We start from the raw sequence: 26894 nt of genomic DNA, 5'->3' as shown, positions 1-26894 counted from the left end.
ACGTGGGTTGTCGTACATAAGACCAACCTTGATAGCGAACATTAGGGCTGGTTAAGTGTTGTCATGGTGCTGCCAAAACGTTAAAACTCGCTTTATGGAAACAACAAATATAACTATTGCTGTCATGGAAGAGAGCTGTTTTAACCCCCAAAGTAACATTAACGTATATGGCATTCTGACGTGTGTGTAGGCCTATTGGTAGCTAGCCAGCTAGCACCAAATTAACTTTTTGACAGACTATTTAAAGTAAGGTTATGGTGGATTAATTAACTTTAGTTGTGACTAATTAGCCGTGTAAGACTACTTACGATTTCCTGTAGCCTATTTTACTTCGATATGATCGTATTCCTTCAGAAGAGGCCACTTGAATATACAGGTAGGCTAACATGCGTTCTGTGCTATGTTGTTGTGCGACATATATGTTATACAATGAGCTGCTAGCCATCTACATTGATCTGCAAAGCAGCATAAGGGCTCTCATACATTTTCACACTGTTCTGGAAAATGTTTGCAGCAGTTTTTTATTGAAACCAGCAGTTATTATTTACGCGAATAAGTGCCTGTTCCATACCAATAAACCATCAATTTAGAGTACTTTTCAAAAGCGAGCAGTCGAACTAAATGTTACCATGTAGAATAATGTTTTGCCACCAGGTAGTATGCAATATGCTTGCCACATTTGCTCCTAGATTTTGTAACAATAAGCTGACCCAAACATATCTTGAAGAACCTTAATTGCTGAATAATATGTGACATATGTTTCTTTTTGCAATTTCTACCAGTAAAGACGATGAATTTCATGTTGAAAACTAATTCCATAGTCACTTTATTTATAGAATGTCGAACTGGCCCTTGGTCTTGAACTGAAGTTGCAAATATGAACAAGAAACCACATTTCACGATGAATAGAAACAGGGGCAAATTGTTGTGATGAAAATTGCAGTTGGTCTGCCCCACTCTCACCTGAGAAGGTGTTGCAGGCTCATGTTCTCGCTCTAATTTTAATAATTTAATTGATAGTTTTAGATATTTTACTGCTCTTATCAGCAGAAAAAAATATGGGAGATGTGAGCAATGTGTATGCAACAAAGTATAACAGCTCTGATTTACTTCCTTTCATTTCTGAAAGCAACAAATGCTTTTTTTTTTTTAACTTCAGCTTGTAGTACATCATGTTGGGTTGCACTATGCATGATATGTGGTGCATTACGGTAGATAAAGCGCACTGTCTCAGAGTCCATGACGGAGATTTGAAACACATGATTGTCTTTTGCCAATATTAGATAATGACATTGAAATCTGATGGCAGCTGGGACAGATCGAGCATGTTTACCTGTGCCGTTGCCAAAGCCATTCCCTCAAAGCCTTTCCCTCAACCTTGCTTATCCTGGGACTCAGTCATGCCTTTGAGGATCATGGATGGATGGAGAATTAAAACTCTGCTGCATTTAAACTGGGCACATCACAGCACTGGATCAGAGATGTACGGCAGGATGGCACTGCAGACCATGCTGCTGGCTGTGACAGTCATCAGGACTGCAGCAGAGACGCCCCCATGCAGAATACTGGGGAAGGCAGCCAAGCCGAGCTTCGTTCAGCTGGGAGACATCAACATTGGCGGGGCTTTCTCCCTGCACGGCAATCCCACCGAAATAACCATCCAATTCCAATCCAAACCGGAGACCCTGAAATGTGCACGGTGAGCTGAAATAAGCATTCATGTTCAACAGCAGTGTGTGGTGTAGTGGTTACAATTTGTGTCAAAGGAAGACTGCACAATCAGATGTAAACTGAGCCTTTACAGCTATACAAGTGGATGGCGGGTATGCCTAAAAATCTTACCTTGGATAAGTTTCTCTCCTAAGAATAAAATACAGCTTTTTTAATGCAATTTAAAGTGTCAACATAATAACATGTCATTTCTAGAATTAATTTCAGGGAGTTCCGGCTGGCCCAGACCATGATCTTTGCCATTGAAGAAATAAACAACAGAACTGACATCCTGCCAGGTGTATCTCTGGGCTATAAAATATATGACACCTGTGCCTCTACAACCATCTCTATACGATCAGCCATGGCTCTGATGAACGGCTATGAGGAAATGCTGACGGACACATCATGCTCCATACCAGCAGCAGTGCAGGCTGTCATTGGAGAATCTGGGTCTACAAACACTATTGCAATTGCAGCATCTGTTGGACTATTTCAAATTCCTGTGGTGAGAATAATTTTACTTCTTTCACCAGACTGAAAAACATAGCAGCAATTAATTTGTTGAATTAAAGTATCTTCATCAAGCCAAAGGATTGGAAGTGGTCTATGCAGTGATATTCCATCATGACAAAGACAAGATGGAAAAATGAATATGTAAAATTTGGAAAAAAAAAAAGCTCACAATTGCAGTGATATCTATAAATCCATTGTACATCAGTTATTCTTAGAACAGAATTAATTTAAATTGCATTTTTCACGTTAAAAAGTAATGGTTAGTTGTATATACTTTGTCTTAAAACCAGCCTAATTGAATAGCCCCTGTCCCTTTTCTGCTACACTGAGAAATTGATTACTGATAGTAGTTGTCTGGTAGTTATGATGGTAGTTTTCTGCAGTTATTTGCATGAAATGGGCTCATTTTCAATATGCTAATAATTATGCCAGAAGTGACATTTTAGAAAAAGTTCAGTCTGGTGGATCTAGTGAACTGACATGTGCCAGACTGTTTTCTTCTGTGTAACAAATTTTAATTTCTTTGAGATGCATATGCATATATTATACCCATCAACTCTCAAGTGACTCCGCACGAATATTTTTTATTCCATTTATTTTTTAATTCATTTTGGATATTTATTTTTAATGTCTCCACAGATCAGTCACTTTGCTACGTGTGCATGTCTGAGTAACAGGAAAGAGTTCCCCTCATTCTTCAGAACCATTCCCAGTGACTATTACCAGAGCAGAGCACTGGCTCAGCTGGTGAAGCACTTTGGCTGGACCTGGATAGGAGCAGTGAGAAGTGACAGTGACTATGGGAACAATGGAATGGCCACATTTGTTAAAGCTGCTCAACAAGAAGGGATCTGCATCGAGTACTCAGAGAAATTCCACAGGACAGAACCAGACAAATTACTGAAGGTTGTTGATGTTATCAAAAGAGGTACAGCAATGGTAGTGATAGCATTTGTGGCCCAGCTAGATATGAACAGTTTATTAGAACAGCTAATCCTTCAGAACATTACTGGTCTCCAAATGATTGGCAGTGAGGGCTGGATAACTGCAAGCAATCTAGTGACACCAAACAGTTATAGAATACTGGGTGGCTCTATCGGCTTTGCTGTCAGCAAAGGTAGAATTAATGGCTTGAAAGATTTTGTGTTGAAACTTCATCCCTCACAGAACCCAGAAAATACAGATGTTGTAGATTTCTGGGAAACTGCTTTTCAGTGTTCTCTAACAAATGGCAACAATTCACCTTACAAGACCCCATGCACTGGATCTGAAAGCTTGAGTGAACTGAAAAACCAATACACTGATGTATCAGAACTGAGAATCTCCAACAACGTTTACAAAGCAGTTTACGCTGTTGCATATTCACTGCATGACCTGCTGGCTTGTACAGCCCATCAAGGCTGTTCAAACAGCCTAAACACAGAGCCCTGGCAGGTAATTAATGGGCCCCTATTTACATGGTTCATGAACACACCACTATAAACCAGCTCAACATCTCTAATCTCTGCCGAAATCTATTTCTTCCTCCACAGGTACTTGAGGCATTGAAAAAGATACATTTTACCTTGGAAACTGGGGAGCAGGTCTCCTTTGATAGTAATGGAGACCCAGCAGCCAGATACGAGGTGGTGAACTGGCAGCGTGGTCCTGATGGTGCAGTACAGTTCACAGTAGTTGGCATTTATGATGCCACTCTGCCAGCTGGTCAGCAGTTTAAGATGAGTCCTGTTAGCATGGTTTGGGCTGGTGGACAACAACAGGTAAGTAAAAATGATTAAGCAAAACAGATAATAATAAAAAAGACACTGCAACAGACAGGAGTTTTAGCCAGCCATTTGAAAATAAAGATATGTACAGATTACAATGCTGCGAGCAGTTTACAGAAACTGAACACAGAAACATTTTAATTAGACAATAAATGCTGGGTCTAATTATTGCAGGTAATAAACTGAAAATGTTTTACTGCATACTATAGGACTATAAGCATTTTACATTCACAAACTTAATATGAGCCTTATTACTCTTGTGAATCTTCAGAGGTAATGAGAATAGCTCTGCATTACATTAAGTTAGCAGAAGGCTATAAAGTATTATAAATTTGTCTGTCATAAGTCAATAATGTTAAAAGGGCAAGAACTGACTATTTTAAAACAGTGACTACAGTGTAATAATACCATCTTTGTTGACGTGCCCGCCATTGCTTAAAACTGTTATGTCTATATGCTTGATATGAACTGAAAGTTTAAGGAAATCGGAAAAAGGAAACATTTCTGTAAACTCCTCGTGGATTCAATCCAAATGAAACATTTACAGCGGAAGTAAAATGTCTGTTACAGGTGTTGCATCTAGTTCAATTTTCCATTCTTTGATGTTTAATATTGGCAGCATTCTTATACAGCAACCATACAACAATATTTCTGTTCACAATATTTTGTTACATATTAATGGCAACATTACCAACTGTCTATATACTATATCATATCATATACACTATATCTTACAGATGACATCTCAATTCTCTGTCATACAGAAACCCAGGTCAGTGTGCAGTGAGAGCTGTCCCCCAGGCACTCGCAAAGCCGTGCAGAGAGGGAGGCCCGTCTGCTGCTATGACTGTGTTCCCTGCGCTGAGGGAGAAATCAGCAATACCACAGGTAATTCAGAGCCTGCACTAACAAGTCTACCCAAAGGCTTTGCCTGTTGTGCTCTTTCTAATACAATGCAGATGTTCTGTATACCACAATCTGAACAATGCTATATTATTGCTATGTGAGTTTTCTAACTCTGTCAATCGTCATTTTCTTACAGATGCTAATGACTGTATTCAGTGTTTGGAAGAATACTGGTCAAATGCTAAAAGAGATCAGTGTGTCTTAAAGGTTGTTGAATTCCTGTCGTTTGAAGAAATAATGGGAATAGTGCTTGTCATTTTTTCATTATTCGGTGTGTTTGTAACTTTCCTTGTGGCTGTGCTGTTCTTCATACAAAAGGACACTCCCATTGTAAAAGCCAACAACTCTGAGCTCAGTTTCCTGCTGCTCTTTTCATTGAAACTGTGTTTCCTTTGCTCCCTCACCTTCATCGGTCGGCCCTCTGAGTGGTCCTGTATGCTGCGCCACACAGCGTTTGGGATCACCTTTGTCCTCTGCATCTCTTGTGTTCTGGGGAAAACAATAGTGGTCTTAATGGCCTTCAGGGCTACACTTCCAGGCAGTAATGTCATGAAGTGGTTTGGGCCTCCGCAGCAGCGACTCAGCGTTTTTGCTTTCACTCTCATCCAGGTCATTATTTGTATCCTGTGGTTAACAATATCCCCTCCTTTCCCCCACAAGAATATGAAGCACTACAAAGAAAAGATCATTCTGGAGTGTGATGTAGGATCAGCAGTGGGGTTCTGGGCTGTGCTGGGGTATATTGGTCTCCTCTCTGTCTTGTGCTTTGTGCTGGCTTTTCTGGCTCGTAAGCTGCCTGATAACTTCAATGAAGCCAAATTCATCACATTCAGCATGCTCATATTCTGTGCCGTCTGGATCACCTTTTTACCTGCTTATGTCAGCTCACCTGGAAAGTTCACTGTAGCTGTGGAAATATTTGCCATTTTAGCTTCCAGTTTTGGTTTGCTTTTTTGTATTTTTGCACCCAAGTGTTATATTATTCTTTTAAAGCCTGAGTTAAATTCAAGAAAGCATGTGATGGGTAAGGTTCCCTCAAAATCACTTTGAATAATTACGTACAAATATGAGAAATAAAGAGTCTGTCGAAGTATGCATTTATTTTCAACTGAAGTACGTTTCCACGCTTGACAGAATGTTGAATACATGTTCTTAGTTTGCAAGTAATTGGAAAGGAAGCAAGTGAAGCACAGCTGTCCCTCAGAGATGGCTTGTGTTTCCTGTGTTGTTTGTGGGCCCCCTCCTATCATCCCCACCTTCATGACATCTTCCCTCTAATGCACAGGCTGTGGCACTTGCCATTTGTGCTTCACCATTTCTTGATAATAGGAGGACTGCCAACATTGAATACATCTAACAGTCAATGGTATATTTTACACTGTTCTCATAAAATTCATTTAAAAAACCACTGTTCTAACAAGCACATTACATTAATGTTGGTTTTGTACTATAAGAGCTAAAACGCTATTGTTCTGACAGAGCAATGCCTACTGTCACAATAATGACTCTAATGTTGTTGCATTTTAAACAGACCTATATGCTCAAATGTAATTTGGCTAATTGGCAGATTAGGTGGGGAGAGAGCAAAATGACTGTACAAGTAGCACTATTTTGTCCTGACAAGGGGTTGGATCATTTAAGACTATTCTTATTCTAGTTTTGAGCAGTCATTGTGTCTCACTGTGGCATTAACTACAAGTGGGAAATTATTTCTCCCCATGTTTGCCATTTACCCTGTTGCTAAAGTGCATACTGCAACATATCTTTCATTATGATTAAATGTAAAAGAAGGAATCACATGCCTGGACCTCAGACAAGAGACATCAGCTACACCTGTAAAAGGCACACAACGTCATCTACACCTAACTGCAAGTATATTAAAAAATGAAAGAAATTTCTTTATTAAAAAAAAAAAAAAAATACATGAACAAAGAATAACACAAAGTGTGTGTGCTGTACAGACTTTGAGGCAGTCTGAGGGACACTGCTGCAAAATAAGAGGAACGGAAAAGACAAAGGGTTAGAAAACCCATTTACAATAAAAAGGCAAACAAGTCCATCAGACTTGTTTGCAGCCATCAGATCCCTGGATGCGTGTCCCAAACTATAATCTTTAAGCAAGTTCATTAGCGACTTGTAAACTGGTAGCTAGCTAACATTAACTAGCTATTGCAGTCAAAGACAGAAGGGAACAGTGCTCAAGGAGATGAAAACTGAAAATGAATGGAACAAAATCATTGCTTAAAAGTTAATGTAAATGTAATGTGTTCTTGTAAATATATATAATGAATTATTTATGTTAAACTATAATGTATAGCAACACAAAATGTTAGTGTTTATGCAAATAGCTACGCATAGGTGCACAAACTTTTACAAACCTTTAACATCTAAAAACATTAGTGATATTTAAGATTTATGTATAGTCCATCAGCTAAAATGCAGTATAATACCTTCATGATCAAATCACGACTGCAAAAATGCATTTAGATTAAGAACTCACTCACTAGTCTAGTTTAGAAGACAGCATTTCACGTTTAACATTATTTTGCTACCAAAATTGAAAGCACAACACCAACTTCGAGTACCAGCAAATCACTGGTACTTGACTGCCAGTTTTCCCACTTTCTAATGGAATGTTGTAAAATACATAAAAATAACATTGGACAACTTCCATAGGGAAGAACCTTCTCAGTACGACATAATGAAAACTATGCCTATTTCAAATTAACTCCAATTTACAATGGAGACAGTTACCTAACCTGCCAAACCAAACGTGTCTGTCCAGTCCACTTGGATAAGACAAGCCACAGATAGCCCAGTGAGGACAAGACATTAGTTTATTGACCAGATCAAGTCCCCTCTGGTCTCACATGGACCACAGCAGAGGAAGAAATGAATCTAACTAGCAAACGTTCCCTCTTTTTTGATAAGTATGGAGGCACTTCAGTGGAGAGTGGCTCATTAAAAGGATATAAATTAACAAACTGTTGATAGCTTTTAGTTTGGTACTCTATTTGGAAAAAAATAGTGTTTTCAATGTTTTTGTTTTCACTGCATACTTATTTCTTGGCTTGTCATCAATACCCCTGATGGCAAGTAATAAGCTATGAGTTCAAACAGTGAGGTGCAAGAGTTGCCAATACATGACAAGTTAAAAATGAAGTCATTATTTGATTAGGGTAAGAATATAACACATTTCATAGAGTACGTAATTACATGGTTCTGGAATTTCAAAAACTAAAATGTGAAAGTTGACTCTAAAATTAGCTAAGACAAATTAGTTTTTACTGTTGTTTTTTCTGTTTCTAAAGAATTGCCTTGGAAAAATTCTACTCCCTGCTGCCAAACCCCTACATACTTATTAAAAATTTCCCAGATTATCTGATGTTATTAATTTTAAACTTAACAGGGTGCACATGTACAACTGAGGAGAACGCGAAAAAATGGTACATCTTTAGCCAGATGGATGGTCAGCAAGATGGAGTTGTGAATCTAATGAGGGTTTAAGGAGGAGCGGATGTGACTGAACCCCGTGTCCATGAGGAGTTGGTGAGGTTGTCTCACATGTGATAGCAGCTGTGCTGTTGCTGATTGCTACTGGCAGGCAGAGGCTCTGGCTCACCTCTGGGAGAAAGTGACACAGAGAGGAGGCACTGCTCCATGTCAGCCTCTGCTCAAGTGATCAGTATGGTCCTATATAAGAGATATGGACTATGCAGCGGTGGCACTGGACACTGTGAGGATCAGACAGTCACAGAGATGCTGTTGCTTGCAGACATCCTGTTGCTTGTCTTGTTTGCTGGAGCCGGGACGCCCATCTGTCGACCATATGGAATGCAAGATCTTTCACATTTTTCTAAAGAGGGTGACATCATAATAGGAGGCATTTTTTCATTTCACCAAAATCCAGTAAGTGTGGATCCAACACTTCAGGTCAACCCAGGAAATATTCAATGTGAAGGGTAAGCCAGAACTGAAATAATATGTGATAAAATAGTGGACATTATCATTTTATATATATATATATATATTACATATTTTTTCAGTAATTGACATGAATCATCCATGCACCTTAGCGGAGACCTTCCAAATGTCTGAAATGAGATTTATTTATTTGTAGACTAAATTATTGTGAATTGTGAACATTGTATTACATTTGCATATGATTTTTACATTTTGCTTTCAGTTGTCATTGCAGGGGAGTTATCTGGGATCCTTGTTGTGAGAACACTACAAAAAAGGCTGGTTTGATTTGATTTTAGGATACTTTTTCCTTTGATTTTTTTCCTCTGCTTAGTTGCCACAGACAGAAAGCCTCTTTTCGTACATCAAATAACAAAACTGACAGAATAAAGTTCATTTTCCCCTGGCAGGCTGGATCCAGGAGAACTGCAATACGCTCAAACGATGATCTTCGCCATTGAAGAGATTAACAACCACTCAGAGATTCTCCCTGGCATTTCATTGGGCTACAGGATATATGACTCCTGTCCAAGCATTCCTCTTTCTGTAAGGGCATCCCTGGCTCTCATGAATGGGTATGAGGATGGTTCAAAGAGCTGTGTCAAACCTTCAACCGTCCATGCCATAATAGGAGAGACAACATCAACTTCAACCATAGGTATTGCAAGAACTGTGGGACCATTCCACATACCTGTGGTGAGTGTATGTATGCATGTGTGTGTCTGTTTGTGTACTGTATGTATGTGACTGAATGGATGTAGACGTGTTTGTGTGTATGCTTGCGTATGGTGTCTGTGTAAGAGTGTGTACCTGCATGATAGCTGTGTGAGATGAATCTGACAGATATCTTAGAATTTAGATACTCCCCTCCTTTTGGGGAGCTCTTCCTGTAAACTTTAAATAAAAGTGAACACTGTCTTGTCTTTGTTGTTTCAGCTCAGTCATTCAGCCACCTGTGCATGTCTCAGTAACAGAAAGGAGTACCCCACTTTCTTCAGAACCATTCCTAATGACTACTACCAGAGCAGAGCCCTAGCAAAGTTGGTCAAACACTTTGGGTGGACCTGGGTTGGTGCTATCAGAACCAACAGTGACTATGGCAACAACGGAATGGCTACATTTCTAAAAGCAGCCAAGAGTGAGGGTGTCTGTGTAGAGTACTCAGTGGCCATCTACAGAACAGATCCTCGGAATAAATTTCTGGAGGTGGTGGAGCTCATTAAGAAATCAACTTCAAAAGTGATTGTTGCTTTTGCAGATGGCACAGACTTGGACATCCTCATCAAAGAACTCTTCCTGCAGAACGTGACAGGTTTTCAGTGGGTGGGCAGCGAAGGCTGGATCACATACAGGTACATTGCCTCTCCGGTAAGCTATGCTGTGGTGGGAGGGGCCATTGGCTTTGCTGTCCCAAACGCACACATACCAGGGCTGAAGGAGTTTATCATGAACACCCGTCCATCGACCGTGCCTGGTAACATGGGCTTGGTGGAGCTCTGGGAGAGTGTTTTCAGCTGTACTTTAACGCCTCACAAGGACACCAACATGAAGCCCTGCACTGGGGCGGAGTCTCTGCAGGGAACAAGCACCCGCTACACAGATGTAACAGATGCCAGCCTTCTGAACAATGTGTACAAGGCTGTGTACGCTGTGGCCCACTCACTGCACAGTCTCATCAGGTGCAAGCCAGGGCAAGGACCGTTCCTGAACAATACCTGTGCAGACAAAACCAATATAGAACCTTGGCAGGTTGTATGACCCTGACATTGTCTAAAACTATAACTTTGAAATTGATAAACTTCAATAATTATTAACGCAATTAGTATCATGTCCATACAATACAAATCATTGATGCACTGTTAACTGCTCAATGTTTTATTTTTTTTCCAGCTGCTCCATTATTTGACCCAGGTCAACTTCACAACTAAACATGGGGAGATGATTAATTTTGATGAACAGGGCGACCCAGCAGCGAGGTATGCTCTGGTCAACTGGCAACTCAGTCCACAGGGTGAAATTTTGTTCGAGATGGTTGGACTTTATGACGCCTCTCTGCCAGAGGGGCAGCAGTTTTTGATGAATGAAGATGTTGCGGCTGTCTGGGCAGGAGGTCGGCGAGAGGTGAGCCACTGTGCTGATGTGCTGTAGACTTTTACTGTGGTTATCTACTAAAGTTAGGAGTGACAGTGTAGCATAGTGGTAAGGAGCAGGACTTGTAATCAAAAGGTTGCTGGTTTGATTCCATACTGGGGTACAACTGCTGTACCCTTGAGCAAGGTACTTACCACAGAACTGCCTCAGTATATATCCAGCTGTATAAATGGGTAACGTAAAAAAATTGTAACCTATGTAGGTCGCTCTTATTATGGGTGTCTGCTAAATGGCAATAATGTAATGTAAACAGCAATGGAAATACAAAGAAAGCACTCAGGAACATAGCCTTTCCTTTCTGTGTTCAAATGTTGCACCTGTGTAGATGTTCTTTTATTGGCTGCTTGTGTAGTGAAATCCTGCTCAGCATGACTGTGTTACAGGTGCCTACCTCAATCTGCAGTGAAAGCTGTCTTCCTGGGACACGGAGGGCCTTCGTGAAAGGAAAACCCATTTGCTGTTTTGATTGCATTCCTTGTGCAGATGGCGAGTTCAGCAATACTACCAGTGAGCTTCTGAAAGTTTCGCCTATACATAAATACTGACAATGCTTCTGTGCAGCAGTTGAACATTTAAAAATAATTCTCTTTTCCAGATGCATTGACATGTGTTCCATGCCCTCCGGAATACAAGTCAAATGAAGAAAGAAATCGTTGCAATTTGAAAAGCATTGAATTCCTGACCTATGATGAACTGATGGGGATACTGTTGGTGGCATTCTCTGTAATTGGAGGTTGTCTTACTATCACAATAGGCATAATATTCTTTGTACATAAAGACACACCCATTGTGAAAGCCAACAACTCTGAGCTCAGTTTCCTGCTGCTCTTCTCATTGAAACTGTGTTTCCTTTGCTCCCTCACCTTCATTGGTCGGCCCTCTGAGTGGTCCTGTATGCTGCGCCACACAGCATTTGGGATCACCTTTGTCCTCTGCATCTCTTGTGTTCTGGGGAAGACAATAGTGGTCTTAATGGCCTTCAGGGCTACACTTCCAGGCAGTAATGTCATGAAGTGGTTTGGGCCTCTGCAGCAGCGATTGAGCGTTCTTGCTTTCACTCTCATTCAGGTCCTTATTTGTATCCTTTGGTTAACAATATCCCCTCCTTTCCCCAATAAGAATATGCAGCACTACAAAGAAAAGATCATTCTGGAGTGTGATGTAGGATCAGCAGTGGGGTTCTGGGCTGTGCTGGGTTATATTGGTCTCCTCTCTGTCCTGTGCTTTGTGCTGGCTTTTCTGGCTCGTAAGCTGCCTGATAACTTCAATGAAGCCAAATTCATCACATTCAGCATGCTCATATTCTGTGCCGTCTGGATTACTTTTATACCAGCTTATGTCAGCTCACCTGGAAAGTTTACTGTAGCTGTGGAAATATTTGCAATTTTAGCATCCAGCTATGGAATGCTTTTTTGTATTTTCTTTCCGAAATGTTACATTATTTTACTGAAACCAGAGAAAAACACCAAAAAACATTTGATGGGCAAAACAAAATGAAATGAAGAGTTCTTAGATGTATTTAAGTCCTTACTTAATGAAGAGAATATGATATGATTTCCATTATTATAGATTTTATAAAAGACTTGGGGTTGTAGTCATGACAGGTGAAGTTTGTATCATTGAGCTCATAAACTTCAAAAAGCAGTCAGCTGTGAGAAAAAAATGTCTTTGTGATGTCATTTTTTATTACTTCCCATCATACTTAATCACAATATATTAATTGATAAATAAAGGTTTTACAGCCATCTGTCTTTCACTTCATTTTCCATTATATACTGTGAAATCTTCATTTAAAAGAGGGTGAATTAATAAATATAATGGGTTCAAGCACTCATCCGATCAGTCAGAGAATACTGCAACTAAACATGTTATCACATTGAACAATGCAGTTATTGGGGAGATTTAAAATCCACACTGAAAAAAAATATATGGAAAATCCTACAGCTATAGTCATATGAATGAAGTCTTTTTATAATTCTAGAAAATCATGACCATTTGCTGTGTCAATATTTCAGTATTTCAGCAGTTTTCATGCTATACATTAGTGTGTATGCCTCATCACGCCGTACAGTCGGTGTGCAGAATGAGAGCAGAGGCTGTGCTGAGATTAATTGGGGGAGCAGCAGGTCTTCATTCTCAGGGGAGACCTGCTGTGTCTGATCTGGGACTCCAGCCTGACTGTAGCCTGAGAGACAGACACTGCGGTGTACCACAGACTCACACTGCACCAGTGCAGGGGGAGGAGATTCAGAGGGCATTGATAATTTTTTGTATCATGTTTGCTCACTGCTCAATTATTCATTTGGGTAATTCAAGAAAAACTTACAGTCTACACATTTAACAAGATTTGCTGAAACCTGTCAGACAGCAGTTTTTCCCTTGAGGTTTGAGGGGGAAAAAAAACTTAACACTAACGCTAATTAAACTGATTACAGTATGCTACTTTCTGTCCAGAAGTCTGCATACCCAGAATGTATTAATGGCCTGTTGGTTGACTGTCCAAAACACATTTTGGGGCTTTTTATTTTTCCAAGGAAAGTATAATTTTCAAGTGTGTCTTCACACCTCTTAAGGACAATACTCCTACCTTGTGTATTGGTAATATTCAATGCCTAAATACTGTGCAGAGAAGCTCAATTCAGTGCTGAAATCTGAGAAACAAAGATTAGGATGGCACATGAACTTCTTAAAAAAACTTAAAATGTAGAACAGTCACTCCTAAAAAAAACAAAACAAAAGAAAGTCATGTTACATTGACACAGCTTTAGTTGGGTGTTTTAGAGGAAGGGTATGTAAATATCCACACAATCTCAATTTCAAGTCTTCACAGGAGTGCTTCAGAACACTTAATTAATATTACAAAGACCTGAATCAATACTGCTTGCTAATTATCTGTGATAATTAGCCTCTTTTGTCTCTCTGCCTACAACAGATGGGCAGGTGTACAGGGAAAACCAAGCTGTTGAGATTTTGAGGTGGGGAGAGCATCTTGGATGCTCCAGTCCCAAAGAGAAATCCCACTTGCTATAAAGAGAGCCCAAACCGTAAAGTGGGAGATATTCTGTTTAGAGCTGGCTTCCCTAACGTGTTGCAGGATGGCACTGTGGATGGCATTGCTGCTTATGGCTGGCATTGCTGCAGTGGTGTCAACACCAGCCTGCTGGCGGCATGGTCAGGCAGCTCCACCGCAGCTATCTGCAGATGCTGATATCGTCATCGGAGGGGTATTCTCCATCCACAGAAGCACTGAGGACAAGGTGCATCTATTCACCTCCAAACCTCTGCCTCCATCATGTGTCAGGTTTGTGATCCAAGGAAAAATGCATGTTCATAAATATACAATCCAAATTTTTGGATATTTTTTGGAAATTATTCATTTAAAAGCTCTGTTCATACAAAATAAATTATTTCATTTTTATCCTTTAATATAATGTCAGCTATGTTAGAAACTCCAAATGTTTTGTCTTGACTGGCAGCTTATTTGAGTCTTTGTCTGTGATATAAAATATTTCGCATAATGTTTTCCCAGGTTGAACTTCAGAGAATTTCAGTTTGCTCAGACCATGATCTTTGCCATTGAGGAAATAAACAACAGAACAGACCTGCTCCCCGGTGTGTCTCTAGGATACAAGATATATGATGCCTGTGGCTCCATACCTTTGGCTATACGGTCAGCCATGGCTCTGATGAACGGCTATGAGGAAATGCTGACTGACACATCGTGCTCCATACCAGCAGCAGTACAGGCTATCATTGGAGAGTCTGGCTCCTCACCTACTATTGCTTTATCATCTGTAGTTGGACTTTTTCACATTCCTTTGGTGAGAAATCCTGACTTTGACCTATTCTTGTTGTTACAGTGATATGATAATGACAGGAATGACCAAATTCAGAATAAAAATCAATGTAAGACAAACGTAGTTTTACTTCAAAGTTTACAAGTCGATGTGATTATTGTTTTTTGCTTTTTCTCCCAATCTTACTGTGTAGATCAGTCACTTTGCTACATGTGCATGTCTGAGCGATAGGAACAGGTTTCCCACATTCTTCAGAACCATTCCCAGTGACTATTACCAGAGCAGAGCACTGGCTCAGCTGGTGAAGCACTTTGGCTGGACCTGGGTGGGAACAGTGAGAAGTGACAGTGACTATGGAAACAACGGAATGGCCACATTTGTTGAAGCCGCTCAACAGGAAGGGATCTGCATCGAGTATTCCACGGCCTTCTACAGAACCGACCCCAGAGAGAAAATCCTTCAGGCCGTGGAGGTAATAAAAAAGGGCACTGCAAAAGTGCTCGTGGCCTTTCTGGCTCTAGGTGACATCATCCCTCTGCTGCAGGAGCTGGCTCTGCAGAATGTGACGGGGCTCCAGTGGGTGGGCAGTGAGTCCTGGATCACCTCCAGCAACCTGGCAGACAACCAGGATTACAGGTTCCTGACAGGCTCTGTGGGGTTTGCTATTGGTAAAACCAAACTGGATGGCCTGGAGGAGTTCTTGATCAATGTCCACCCATCTCGCGCCCAAGGTAACGCTCTAGTGAAGGAGTTTTGGGAAACAGCTTTTGGATGTTCGTTTGAGAAAAGCAGTAATTCGGCAGGAGGAACTCTGTGCACGGGATCCGAGAGCTTGAGTAAACTGAAAAATGACTACACTGATGTTTCAGAGCTGAGAATAACCAACAAAGTATATACAGCAGTTTATGCTGTTGCCCACTCTCTACATAACCTTTTAGCAGACCGTTCAAAGTTTCACTCCTCGACTAACAGCAACCACACCCAGGACATTAGTCCACAGCAGGTACAGTAAGCGTTAACTTCTCATGTAACAATGACAGCAGCTTCATGACCTAACATGGCAAATAAAACCTTTTTGTCTTAACAGGTGCTTCAGTATCTGAGAAAGGCAAACTTCATGACAAAAACTGGTGAGCAGGTCTCCTTTGATTCCAATGGAGATCCTGTGGCACGATACGAGCTGGTAAACTGGGGGCTTACTGACAGAGGAACGTTGCAGTTTAAGGCAGTGGGCCTCTACGATGCTTCCTTACCTCCAGAGGAGCGCTTTATAATGAACCAGGGCAGCATGGTTTGGGCTGGAGGTCAACCTCAGGTAGGGATGAACATATAATAATGCTTTTAAGTAAAGCATAGTAATGTCAAATATGTATGCCTCATACAGAACAAATACACCTATATATTAAAACGCTCTGTCATTCTCATTTTGATGTTGTGTGCTGTATTCAAAGGAAAAAGAAACAGTGGTATATTTAAGTGCTCTCCATAAAAATCTGACACAAAAGTTATTTGCTTCCCAAAACAGTGATATTGTCTCTTGTGGAAGTTTTCCCTTCATCTTAGCAAAAGCAAGCTTTGCATGCCAGTATTATTACAAACTACGTGTTAATGAATAAGAAAATGCAGTTTGCAAAGTAAACTTCAGTCTTATCTGTCACATTTCTTTCATTATCTAATTTGAAGCCCTATGCCTCTGAAAAGACGAAAAAGTGTAACAGATTTAACTTGCTGACTAATGATCCCAGGTGTAGATGATCTTATTTGAAGCTTACAGTTTTTCTGTGGATTTTGCCAGTTATGTAGTAATTTCCTTTACTTACAATATTCCAACTGCGCATTGATGACATTGAAATAAAGGGAAGCAAACACTTTTGAACTATTTTTCAATATGGTGAATTCATATGCAGTATTCATTTGTGTGCATGCACGTGTGCTTGCGCACATGTATTTGTGTGTGTGTGTGTGTGTCAGGCTTGCTAGCTAAAACAGTTTGGTCCACTGCTAACTGCTCTCACTTGAAATTTGTTGGAGCCAAATAACCAGCTAGAATGAAAAATCTAATTAGTTTATCTATTAGTTTAGGTAGCATTGCTGTTTAATCATGAATAATCCCCTTCTCATAGATTTTTTTATTATTAAGTTGGGAATAAATTTAAGTTAGAGTAACTAGCCAGCTAGCTAACTGTTTTCTGTAAAATCATAGTTAACATGAGCCAGCCAGCTAGCTATATCAGACCAGCCAGATATCTGGTAATTTTCAACACGTAAAAGTCCAACCATCTGCCAGCAGACTAGCAATTGACAGTGGCTGGTAGCTCTGGTTACCGGTAGGCCAAAGAGCCGGGGGGGTAAATTTGCTTGCAAAAATGTTGCAGAGGATCTGCAAAGCAGCTGGCACCGCAGCATATATGCAACACTGCCTCTGCATCTCTGCCTTTAGAGGCAAGAAAAATTATGTCTGTGAGTGGGAATTGGAGAGCTCACTACAGAGCTAGTGGAGGCCAAATTCTTATTGACATAATCAATGCTCTACCAACTAACAATCAAAGAAAAATGGTGTCTAGTATCACCACTGCCTTGGAGGAGAGTGAAATGGGACAGTTCTTTCATTCTTGTACAATTACTGGAAATTTAATAATACATTATAAAATAAAACATGTGTCCCAGACATAAACATGATGTTGCATGACATCTTAGCCTGCTACCAGGACCTACGGACACTCCCTTGTCTGTCTGATGCTCAAGGTGAAATCTCTCAAAAGTATGGACAAACTTTTATCCAATAAATATGCTAACTTCCCTGTCCTGGAATAAAAACCAGAGTATCATGAGACTGTGACCATTATAATGGGAAATGTAAAGGTTGGCTTGTTGATGACATTCTTTTCTCAATGATTGGTTTAGTCTTGGAAACAGAAGGCAAAAAAGAAGGTTGAACATGGTTCTGACTAACATAAATAGCTAGCAAATCTTTGTCAGGTGTAGTTTTCAAGTAGTTAGACAAACAATTTGTGTTTTAAGAATAAAATCGACATTTCTAGAAGAAGTGTGAAGCAGAACATTCTTTTAGGCATGTGTAAAGAAACAAAACTCACTCTCTCCACTAGTCAACTAATCACTACAGCCCTAATACTGTATATATCATACATGTGATTTGTTCTAAGTATGTTGTGTTGTCACAGCAAATGCCTTGTGTTTTTACAATAAAGTTTCTCAAAGAAGCAGACATATCCAGTTCAATGCTGCAATTTAAAACCGTGACGCTTGACAGCATTCTCTGTCGTACAGAAACCCAGGTCAGTGTGCAGTGAGAGCTGTCCCCCAGGCACTCGCAAAGCCGTGCAGAGAGGGAGGCCCATCTGCTGCTATGACTGTGTGTCCTGCGCTGAGGGAGAAATCAGTAATACTACAGGTAAGGAAACTCTGGGGTTTGAATTTTGAAGATATCCTTCCTACATTTTCAATGTACAATGACAGAATGAGATAATGCCAGGAAAAACAATGTCTTTAATTATAAAAGAATAATACTTCTATTTTCTATAAAATAATAATAATTCTAATTTCCTTTCAGATTCTAATGACTGCATTCCTTGTGATGTGGAATATTGGTCAAATGAAGAAAGAGACAGATGTGTATTAAAAAGAGTTGAATTCCTGTCTTATGAAGAAGTTATGGGAATAGTGCTAGTCATTTTTTCATTATTTGGAGCATGTGTGACTATACTTGTGGCTGTGCTGTTCTTCAGATACAGACAGACTCCAATTGTGAAAGCCAACAACTCTGAGCTCAGTTTCCTGCTGCTCTTTTCATTGAAACTGTGTTTCCTTTGCTCCCTCACCTTCATCGGTCGGCCCTCTGAGTGGTCCTGTATGCTGCGCCACACAGCGTTTGGAATCACCTTTGTCCTCTGCATCTCTTGTGTTCTGGGGAAAACAATAGTGGTCTTAATGGCCTTCAGGGCTACACTTCCAGGCAGTAATGTCATGAAGTGGTTTGGGCCTCTGCAGCAGAGACTCAGCGTTTTTGCTTTCACTCTCATTCAGGTCCTTATTTGTATCCTTTGGTTAACAATATCCCCTCCTTTCCCCAATAAGAATATGCAGCACTACAAAGAAAAGATCATTCTGGAGTGTGATGTAGGATCAGCAGTGGGGTTCTGGGCTGTGCTGGGTTATATTGGTCTCCTCTCTGCCTTGTGCTTTGTGCTGGCTTTTCTGGCTCGTAAGCTGCCCGATAACTTCAATGAAGCCAAATTCATCACATTCAGCATGCTCATATTCTGTGCAGTCTGGATCACTTTTATACCAGCTTATGTCAGCTCTCCTGGAAAGTTCACTGTAGCTGTAGAAATATTTGCCATTTTAGCTTCCAGTTTTGGCTTACTGTTCTGTATTTTTGCCCCCAAGTGTTACATCATTGTACTAAAGCCTGAGCAAAATACAAAGAAAAACATGATGGGGAAAATATCATCAAAGGCCCTCTAAATTCCCTTACCATATCGTCAAAGAATGGGTCAATAATTTGTCTCTTCATTCTATTTGCCAATACAGAAATAAAATAACAATTTTCTATCAATTTTCTCTGATTTTTAACTTTGAGTCATTTCTTATTATTTTTAAATTAATTAATCTATTTATCTATTTATATAGAAAATAATATATTAAAACTTCTTTGAATATTTATGTCCACAGCAGAACAAATAATCTGTGAGGCAGGCCTAGGTCTGATTTCACCTCCCTCTTTTTCTAAACCTCCCTATTTTACTGGTCACCGTAAAATGCAATATCACTGGAATAAATAATTATTTGCATTGGAAAGATTTCAGTCACACTTTATATTATATGTACCTTTATAAGACCAATATGTAACATCCTCATAAGAATGACCACTCCGTAAAGCATCCATGAACACCTGTAGCGTTTTATGATGGCTTACAGTATGATATACCACGTTTTCACGCTCATGGTTTAATTTATTACATAACATCTTCTATACTGCATCACCTTATTTCATGAAGAACTGCAGTAACTTATGAATACTATGCAAATTGTCATTCTTGTGAAGGTTTAGATTTACTTTATGAATGCCTAATTATCTTGCACTTCACAAAAAGCATGGGCAAGATTTCAGAGGATGACAACATACTGCAAATATTATTTCCCCATATTTTCCCTATTACTCTCCAGTGTGTGTTTACTCATGTTCTCAGTTACTAGTCTCTGACTCGGGGACACTAAATGGTCCCTGTCTCCAAAGGTGTGCATTCCATCCTGAGACAAATGCAATCCTTTCAGATATATTTCTGGCAGCCCCCCACCATCACACACTTATACCTTCACTCTGTTTCCCACAGGTCCTGCAGGGGGCTGCCTCCCCCATCTACTCAAGACCACACACATTGGACTACCTCTGCCCCTGTCCTGCATGCTGTGGACATGCATTGTATACTGTCTGTTTAAGAACAGCCTTGATTTCATTCATTTAACTACATTGGAAAAACATCAGTTTTCACTCTTGCCTCAGTCAATGTCAACTATGTAACTTTATATGTACAAATGTAATACTTATTACTTCAATTTCTGAAATTTATTGACAAAGTAAAAGACAAATTTGTAACTATTGTAACTATATAACATGTGACCAACTGAACTGTTTCTGAAGGAGATGCCAATTAAGTTTGTCACCACATCACAGACATGGTGTTCCTCGTAATAAAGACACTTGACAATCTATACTATTCTTGACCCCTCACCAGTAATTATTACTATTATATAGCAGTGTCTTAATCCCAGGGAATTTACACTTGCACACCTTAAATTTTATGTCATTCTTTTATGATGCTGGACATTGACTAAAGCAGTTCAGGTTCAATGTCATGTACAAAGGTACAATGACAGTGCACCACCTCTGAACTGCTCTAGTTAAAGGTTAACTTTTCTGACTAATAATAAATACAACAATACCACTACACTGTATACATTAACAATTTTTGATCTTTTGTAAACATTTAAAAAGTCTTTTCAAACCTGCATGGTAGAACTGTGTTTCTCACATATAGTCCCTTCATATTTATTCATATGATGAATGATACAGGGTCTAAGTCCATGACATCCCCTAACATAACAGATATATATATATATATATATATATATATATATATATATATATATATATATATATATATATTTGACAGTAGCATTGCACAGAGAAATTTATATTGTTCACAAATAATTGATTTTATCCAAGAAAACATGATGGTCACATTTAGTCATACAGTCATTTTCTTTAATACATTCTAAACAAATACAAACAAAATAAACATTCTCCTTTTTGGAAGTTCAGTAGAAGCCTTGGAAACTATAAACAGGCTTCCTTTCTGAAGAAATTCCTTAGTAGCATACATTATGGTTAAGACCAGACAGCTCTTCAAAAACTGCAGTTACTGACCTCCACAGGCTGGGATAAGAGTATAAGATAATTCACAAATACATTTTTCCACTGTATTGTAAATTATTATGAAATTGAAGGCTGATGGTTCAGTAGCAAGCCTGCCAAGAAGATGCTGGAAGTATTTCTTGTTACCACAGGCTATGAGACAAATTATTCAAGAGAACATTGTAAAGGCAACAGTTGCTCTCTCATCTCTCAAAAACAGTTTGTATCTTCAGGACACAAAGTGTCAAAAAGTTCCATTCAAAATGCCTTTAATGAATGTAGAATTCATGGCAAAGAAGAAGCCTAATCTACTTGCAAACCACAAAATCACTTTGAATTTGGTATACTACATCTGAATAACAATTGGAAGCATATGTCATGGTTAGACAAAATGGAAATTTTTTTGGACAAGCTCATCAGCAAAATCTTTTGTACTAAGGGTGAAGGTTATGTTGAGAAAAAAATAACTCAGCAATGTCCATTGTGAAATATTGTGAAGACAGAATATTATGTTTTGGGGCTGTTTGTACCTTGGGGTCTGGTAGCCTATGTTAAGAATAAGTCATACAATGTTCTCTCTTCCATAATGCTCAAACTCGGCTAAAAATGGCCGTTTTAGCATGACAGCTATCCAAAGTGTTCACTCAGATCTAAAAGGATAGTGAACTGTGCGTATCTGTTCTCAGCTGGCCATCTCAATCTACAGACCCCAGTCAGATTGAATATTTGTAGTTTGAACTACACACAAATGAAAACAATAAATATGAAGAACCAAGAGCTGCCTATTTTGCTACGAGAAATGGTCAAAAACCCCAACTAAGAAGCACCATAAGCACTATGGGTGTATATTTGTATAATTCATACCAAAGGAGGATTTTAAAAACACTAACTACACTGTGTGTGGGTATGAATAAATGTGATCACATTTTCTTGAATAAAATTCATCATTTGTGAACATTATGATTTTGTTCTGTGTAATGCCATCAATATTAAACTATAATTTTTCAAACAATTTTAGGTGAAGAAACAATCCAATATAAACACTCTTCTGTGATATCATGTACTTTGTTCCTATATATTCAGATGTATGAATAAATACAGAGGGCACCATCTTTATAAACAAAGCAATGAGCATTGCATTTATAATAGAAATGTATAATCTCTGACAAAATTAAAAGGACATTTGCTGGTTAAAAGTAACATCAAAAATAACTCCCACAAACATAACTCCTAGTAACTGTTCAACAACCATGTCAGCATTATAAGTGTTAAAAAAATAACACAGAAATGGATAGGGAGCGCTACCATCAAGAATTAATTATCAGCGTACAACTTGCATTAAAGCACTGGTACTGCCACTTTAACTGAAACATGTGAGATCATGTCCCTAGGTTATATGATAAAATGCTTATTTTTTGTCTTTCCAGTTGGTCTCCTGTATGGAAGGAGACTAAAAACATCTGCCAGATATACAACACATTTTACGGTAATCACGATCTTAATGGCAGACCAGGAATCAATTTGGCACCTCCTTCAGTTGAAGCCCGACCCTGCTCTAAGTTTACCGCTGAGGATTAGGGCTTTGGAGAGACACCCTGTATAAATATGAGGCAGTTATACAGCTGTCAGACTGAATGCAAGCAAATTCAGCACATTTGTGTTAGGCCAGGCATGCTGCATACACAGGAACATCAAAAGAGGTGGTTGGGAGTTCTGCTTTTGCCATTGATGACTGCATTGATCAGGGCAGAGGACCCTGTGTGTAAACTACTAGGGGAGCCTGAGCACCCACAGCTGTCGAAGGATGGAGATATCATGATTGGAGGCATTTTCCCATTTCACAGCAGCTGGGAAGACAGGCAGCTGTCGTATACAGGGGTCCCACAACCTCTACAATGTACCAGGTACGTTAACGCTATTTGTGTGAAGTTGTAATCATAATCAAAACTGATTTACTTCTAAAGATGAAAGAACATGTAAAGGAAAGATGCTTTATGATCTAATCCACACATTGTTTTTATCATGTTAATATAGTTTAAATCTTAGAGCATTCCAGTTTGCCCAGTCAATGATCTTTGCCATAGAGGAGATCAACAACAACACAGATTTGCTGCCTGGCATCTCTCTCGGCTACAAGATTTATGACTCCTGCGGTTCTACTGCCACAGCTGTGAGAGCAGGACTTGCACTCGCTAATGGGTACCAGGATGCAACCTCCACTGCACCCTGTTCTAGAACAGCTACAGTTCAGACAATCATTGGGGAGACCTCCTCCTCACCCACTGTCGCCATATCAACATCCATCGGACCTTTTCACATACCAGTGGTAGGCAAGTGTAATCACTAAACATAATGAAGTAACACTTTCAATTAAAGTAACACTTTTAGTTAGCAGTACTGTTTCTATAATGGGAAAAGGCAGTTTCATGCATGTGCTAGTTCATGATAATCTCTATAGGGTTCAGCAATTGTTTTTCTTTAATCATGAAAAATGCAGGTTTTATGAATGTTCTGGTTCATGATGCATCAATCTTTTCCCAGATTAGTCACTTTGCGACATGTGCATGTCTCAGTGACAAAACCAAACATCCGTCATTTCTTAGAACCATTCCCAGTGACTATTACCAGAGCAGAGCACTGGCCAAACTGGTGAAGCACTTTGGCTGGACCTGGGTCGGCGCTTTATGCAGTGACAATGACTATGGAAGAAATGGGATTGCTGCCTTTCTGAAGGCTGCCCAACAGCAGGGAGTCTGTATTGAATATTCAGAACCTGTTTTCAGAACTTATTCAAAAGAAAAATTTCTGAGATTGATAGAGATTATAAAGAAGTCCACATCAAAGGTGATTGTGGCATTTCTCTCCCACCTGGACATGGATGTGCTGCTGCAGGAGTTAGCCCACCACAACGTCACGGGCTACCAGTGGATCGGCAGCGAATCCTGGATCTCTGACTCCTACATAGCCAAAGTGGAGGGTCATCATGTCCTCAGTGGAGCGATTGGCTTTTCCATTGCTAAAGCCACGGTGACAGGCCTGAAGGACTTCCTGCTGGATGTTCTACCGCTCAATTCATCTGGCAATGTTATTTTCACAAAGTTCTGGGAAACGCTTTTTGGTTGCAAATTTCCCAGTGAGAATTCAAACAATCACAAAGTGTGTACAGGCACTGAGGATTTGAATGGGGTAGATAGCACATACACTGATTTATCTCTGATGCAAATCTTTAGCAATGTGTATAAAGGAGTGTATGCTGTGGCTCATGCACTCCATGAGATTTTCACCTGCAGCAAGGACTATCATCTGTCCAACACAGAGACGTGTGTCAACAATGGACTACCAGAACCACAGAAGGTAGGTTACAAGTATTCAAATATATAATTAAATGAAATAACAGTTGTGTAAATATTTCATTTCTTAACATCATTACATTTATATATAGAATGAAAACAAATTTTTGCCTGGTTTGTGTGCAGCTCTTACAGCATTTGAAAAAAGTGCGCTTCAAAACCAAGGATGGTGAAGAGGTTTATTTTGATGAAAATGGAGACCCTGCAGCAAAGTATGAGTTAGTGAACTGGCAGGAGAACAGCAAGGGCCAGATTGAGTTTGTCACAGTCGGACTCTATGATGCCTCTGTTCCTGCCAATGAACGCTTAATGCTAAGTAATGTGTCCATTGTGTGGGCTCAAAACAAAAAACAGGTGAGTTGTTAGGTGAACAGGTGAGTAAAATTAATTCAAACACACCCTCCACGGATTCCTAAATTAGAAGGCCACCATTCTTGAAATGGTAAGGATTTGTGTAATCTAACAAAAATCATATGGCATATATCAAAAGTTAAAGCCTTGTGAAACTTAGAAAACAATGTTCTATATGCAAAATTGTCTTTCTTGATTAATTGTATTCCGAAGAAATTTTAATAAAATGTACATTCATAGGATTTGTACACAAAGGTATCATAATGTCTGTTGAATAGCTGCAGTAACTGGAATGCACTTCTCTGATGTAATCCAATGGCAAGTATGTTTCTGCTGCACCAAAGGTTCCTGTTTCAGTGTGCAGTGAGAGCTGTCGCCCAGGCACTCGTAAAGCCGTGCAGAGAGGAAAACCCATCTGCTGCTATGACTGTGTGCCCTGCCCTGAGGGAAAAATCAGCAATGACACAGGTAATGAAAAGCTTGCAAGCCTGTGGGGAAGTACATGTAAAATGCATTCAAAAGCTGCTGAAATATGTATAATAACATGATGGAACTGGAAACTATTTTTTTCAGTAGTACAATAAAAATACATGATTAATTAATCACTAACAGTTTGTCATACCCTTGTTTTTTATTCTAGACTCTATCCTGTGTGTGCAGTGTCATTCAGAATACTGGTCAAATAAGAACAGAGATGAATGTATCCCAAAGGAAACAGAATATTTGTCCTACGAGGAAATTATGGGAATATTGCTCACAGCCATCTCATTACTTGGAACTTGCATAACCACTATTGTGGTAATTATTTTCTTCAGATACAGAAAGACCCCTATTGTGAAAGCCAACAACTCTGAGCTCAGTTTCCTGCTGCTCTTCTCATTGAAACTGTGCTTCCTTTGCTCCCTCACCTTCATTGGTCGGCCCTCTGAGTGGTCCTGTATGCTGCGCCACACAGCGTTTGGGATCACCTTTGTCCTCTGCATTTCTTGTGTTCTGGGGAAAACAATAGTGGTCTTAATGGCCTTCAGGGCTACACTTCCAGGCAGTAATGTCATGAAGTGGTTTGGGCCTCTGCAGCAGAGACTCAGTGTTCTTGCTTTCACTCTCATTCAGGTCCTTATTTGTATCCTGTGGTTAACAATATCCCCTCCTTTCCCCAACAAGAATATGAAGCACTACAAAGAAAAGATCATTCTGGAGTGTGATGTAGGATCAGCAGTGGGGTTCTGGGCTGTGCTGGGCTATATTGGTCTCCTCTCTGCCTTCTGTTTTGTGTTAGCTTTTCTGGCTCGTAAGCTGCCTGATAACTTCAATGAAGCCAAATTCATCACATTCAGCATGCTCATATTCTGTGCTGTCTGGATCACCTTTTTACCTGCTTATGTCAGCTCACCTGGAAAGTTCACTGTAGCTGTGGAAATATTTGCCATTTTAGCCTCCAGTTTTGGTTTGCTCTTCTGTATCTTTATGCCAAAATGTTACATTATTTTACTGAAACCAGAGAAGAACACAAAAAAGAACTTGATGGGTAAAATGCCTTCAAAATCCCTTTGAAATCCATATTATATTTAATAGCTGCACAGGTAAGATTGAACACACTGCATAAAAATGTGTGTTCCTATTTAGTAGTCAGACTTACCAAATACAGTTTCAAATCTGCTATATTATGTCAGTTTAGATTAGTATATAAATACATATTATTAAGTCAAAGAGAAATATGCATAATAGTTGTTATGTAGGAAAAGACAAAGTGTAAAACTGACAACAGACAGATTTCAAATTAAATCTGTGATGGCATTTTTAACAGTATTCATGTAGCATTAAAACTATTGTGGACATAAATGTATAGCTGAACAATCCTATACAACAATGCAGGTAGTATGATAAAAGATCAGAGCCAAGCATTAAAAGCCATTCTCCTTCCTTCTCTGGCCCTCCTTGGAGGGGC

At 39.5% G+C, this 26894-nt stretch overlaps 4 protein-coding genes across 4 annotated transcripts; all 4 read left to right on the top strand.

The window, feature by feature from the left end:
* Positions 1 to 1562: 1562 nt before the first annotated feature.
* Positions 1563 to 5948, top strand: LOC118782677 (extracellular calcium-sensing receptor-like). Its single transcript, XM_036536122.1, has 6 exons — positions 1563 to 1699; positions 1927 to 2218; positions 2866 to 3660; positions 3759 to 3986; positions 4757 to 4880; positions 5035 to 5948. Exons 2-6 carry the CDS (start codon positions 1961 to 1963, stop codon positions 5946 to 5948), a joined length of 2319 nt encoding a protein of 772 aa, XP_036392015.1. The 5' UTR covers positions 1563 to 1699; positions 1927 to 1960.
* Positions 5949 to 8657: 2709 nt separating this feature from the next.
* LOC118782575 (extracellular calcium-sensing receptor-like) lies at positions 8658 to 12509 on the top strand. The gene is made up of 6 exons (XM_036535929.1): positions 8658 to 8860; positions 9272 to 9557; positions 9798 to 10610; positions 10752 to 10982; positions 11396 to 11519; positions 11608 to 12509. The coding sequence occupies exons 1-6, from the start codon at positions 8658 to 8660 to the stop codon at positions 12507 to 12509; spliced, it is 2559 nt and encodes an 852-aa protein (XP_036391822.1).
* A 1679-nt stretch (positions 12510 to 14188) lies between these two features.
* On the top strand, positions 14189 to 19294 carry LOC118782576 (extracellular calcium-sensing receptor-like). Its single transcript, XM_036535930.1, has 6 exons — positions 14189 to 14313; positions 14542 to 14833; positions 15003 to 15812; positions 15897 to 16106; positions 18098 to 18221; positions 18381 to 19294. The coding sequence occupies exons 2-6, from the start codon at positions 14576 to 14578 to the stop codon at positions 19292 to 19294; spliced, it is 2316 nt and encodes a 771-aa protein (XP_036391823.1). The 5' UTR covers positions 14189 to 14313; positions 14542 to 14575.
* A 3673-nt stretch (positions 19295 to 22967) lies between these two features.
* On the top strand, positions 22968 to 26500 carry LOC118782762 (extracellular calcium-sensing receptor-like). The gene is made up of 6 exons (XM_036536308.1): positions 22968 to 23149; positions 23280 to 23571; positions 23787 to 24599; positions 24722 to 24949; positions 25291 to 25414; positions 25587 to 26500. The coding sequence occupies exons 1-6, from the start codon at positions 22974 to 22976 to the stop codon at positions 26498 to 26500; spliced, it is 2547 nt and encodes an 848-aa protein (XP_036392201.1). The 5' UTR covers positions 22968 to 22973.
* Positions 26501 to 26894: the final 394 nt, after the last annotated feature.

The sequence above is a fragment of the Megalops cyprinoides genome, chromosome 9, assembly GCF_013368585.1.
Source record: "Megalops cyprinoides isolate fMegCyp1 chromosome 9, fMegCyp1.pri, whole genome shotgun sequence".
NCBI lineage: Eukaryota > Metazoa > Chordata > Actinopteri > Elopiformes > Megalopidae > Megalops > Megalops cyprinoides.
The sequence above is the reverse complement of the archived record's forward strand: the minus strand, read 5'-3'. Positions and strand labels throughout refer to the sequence as shown.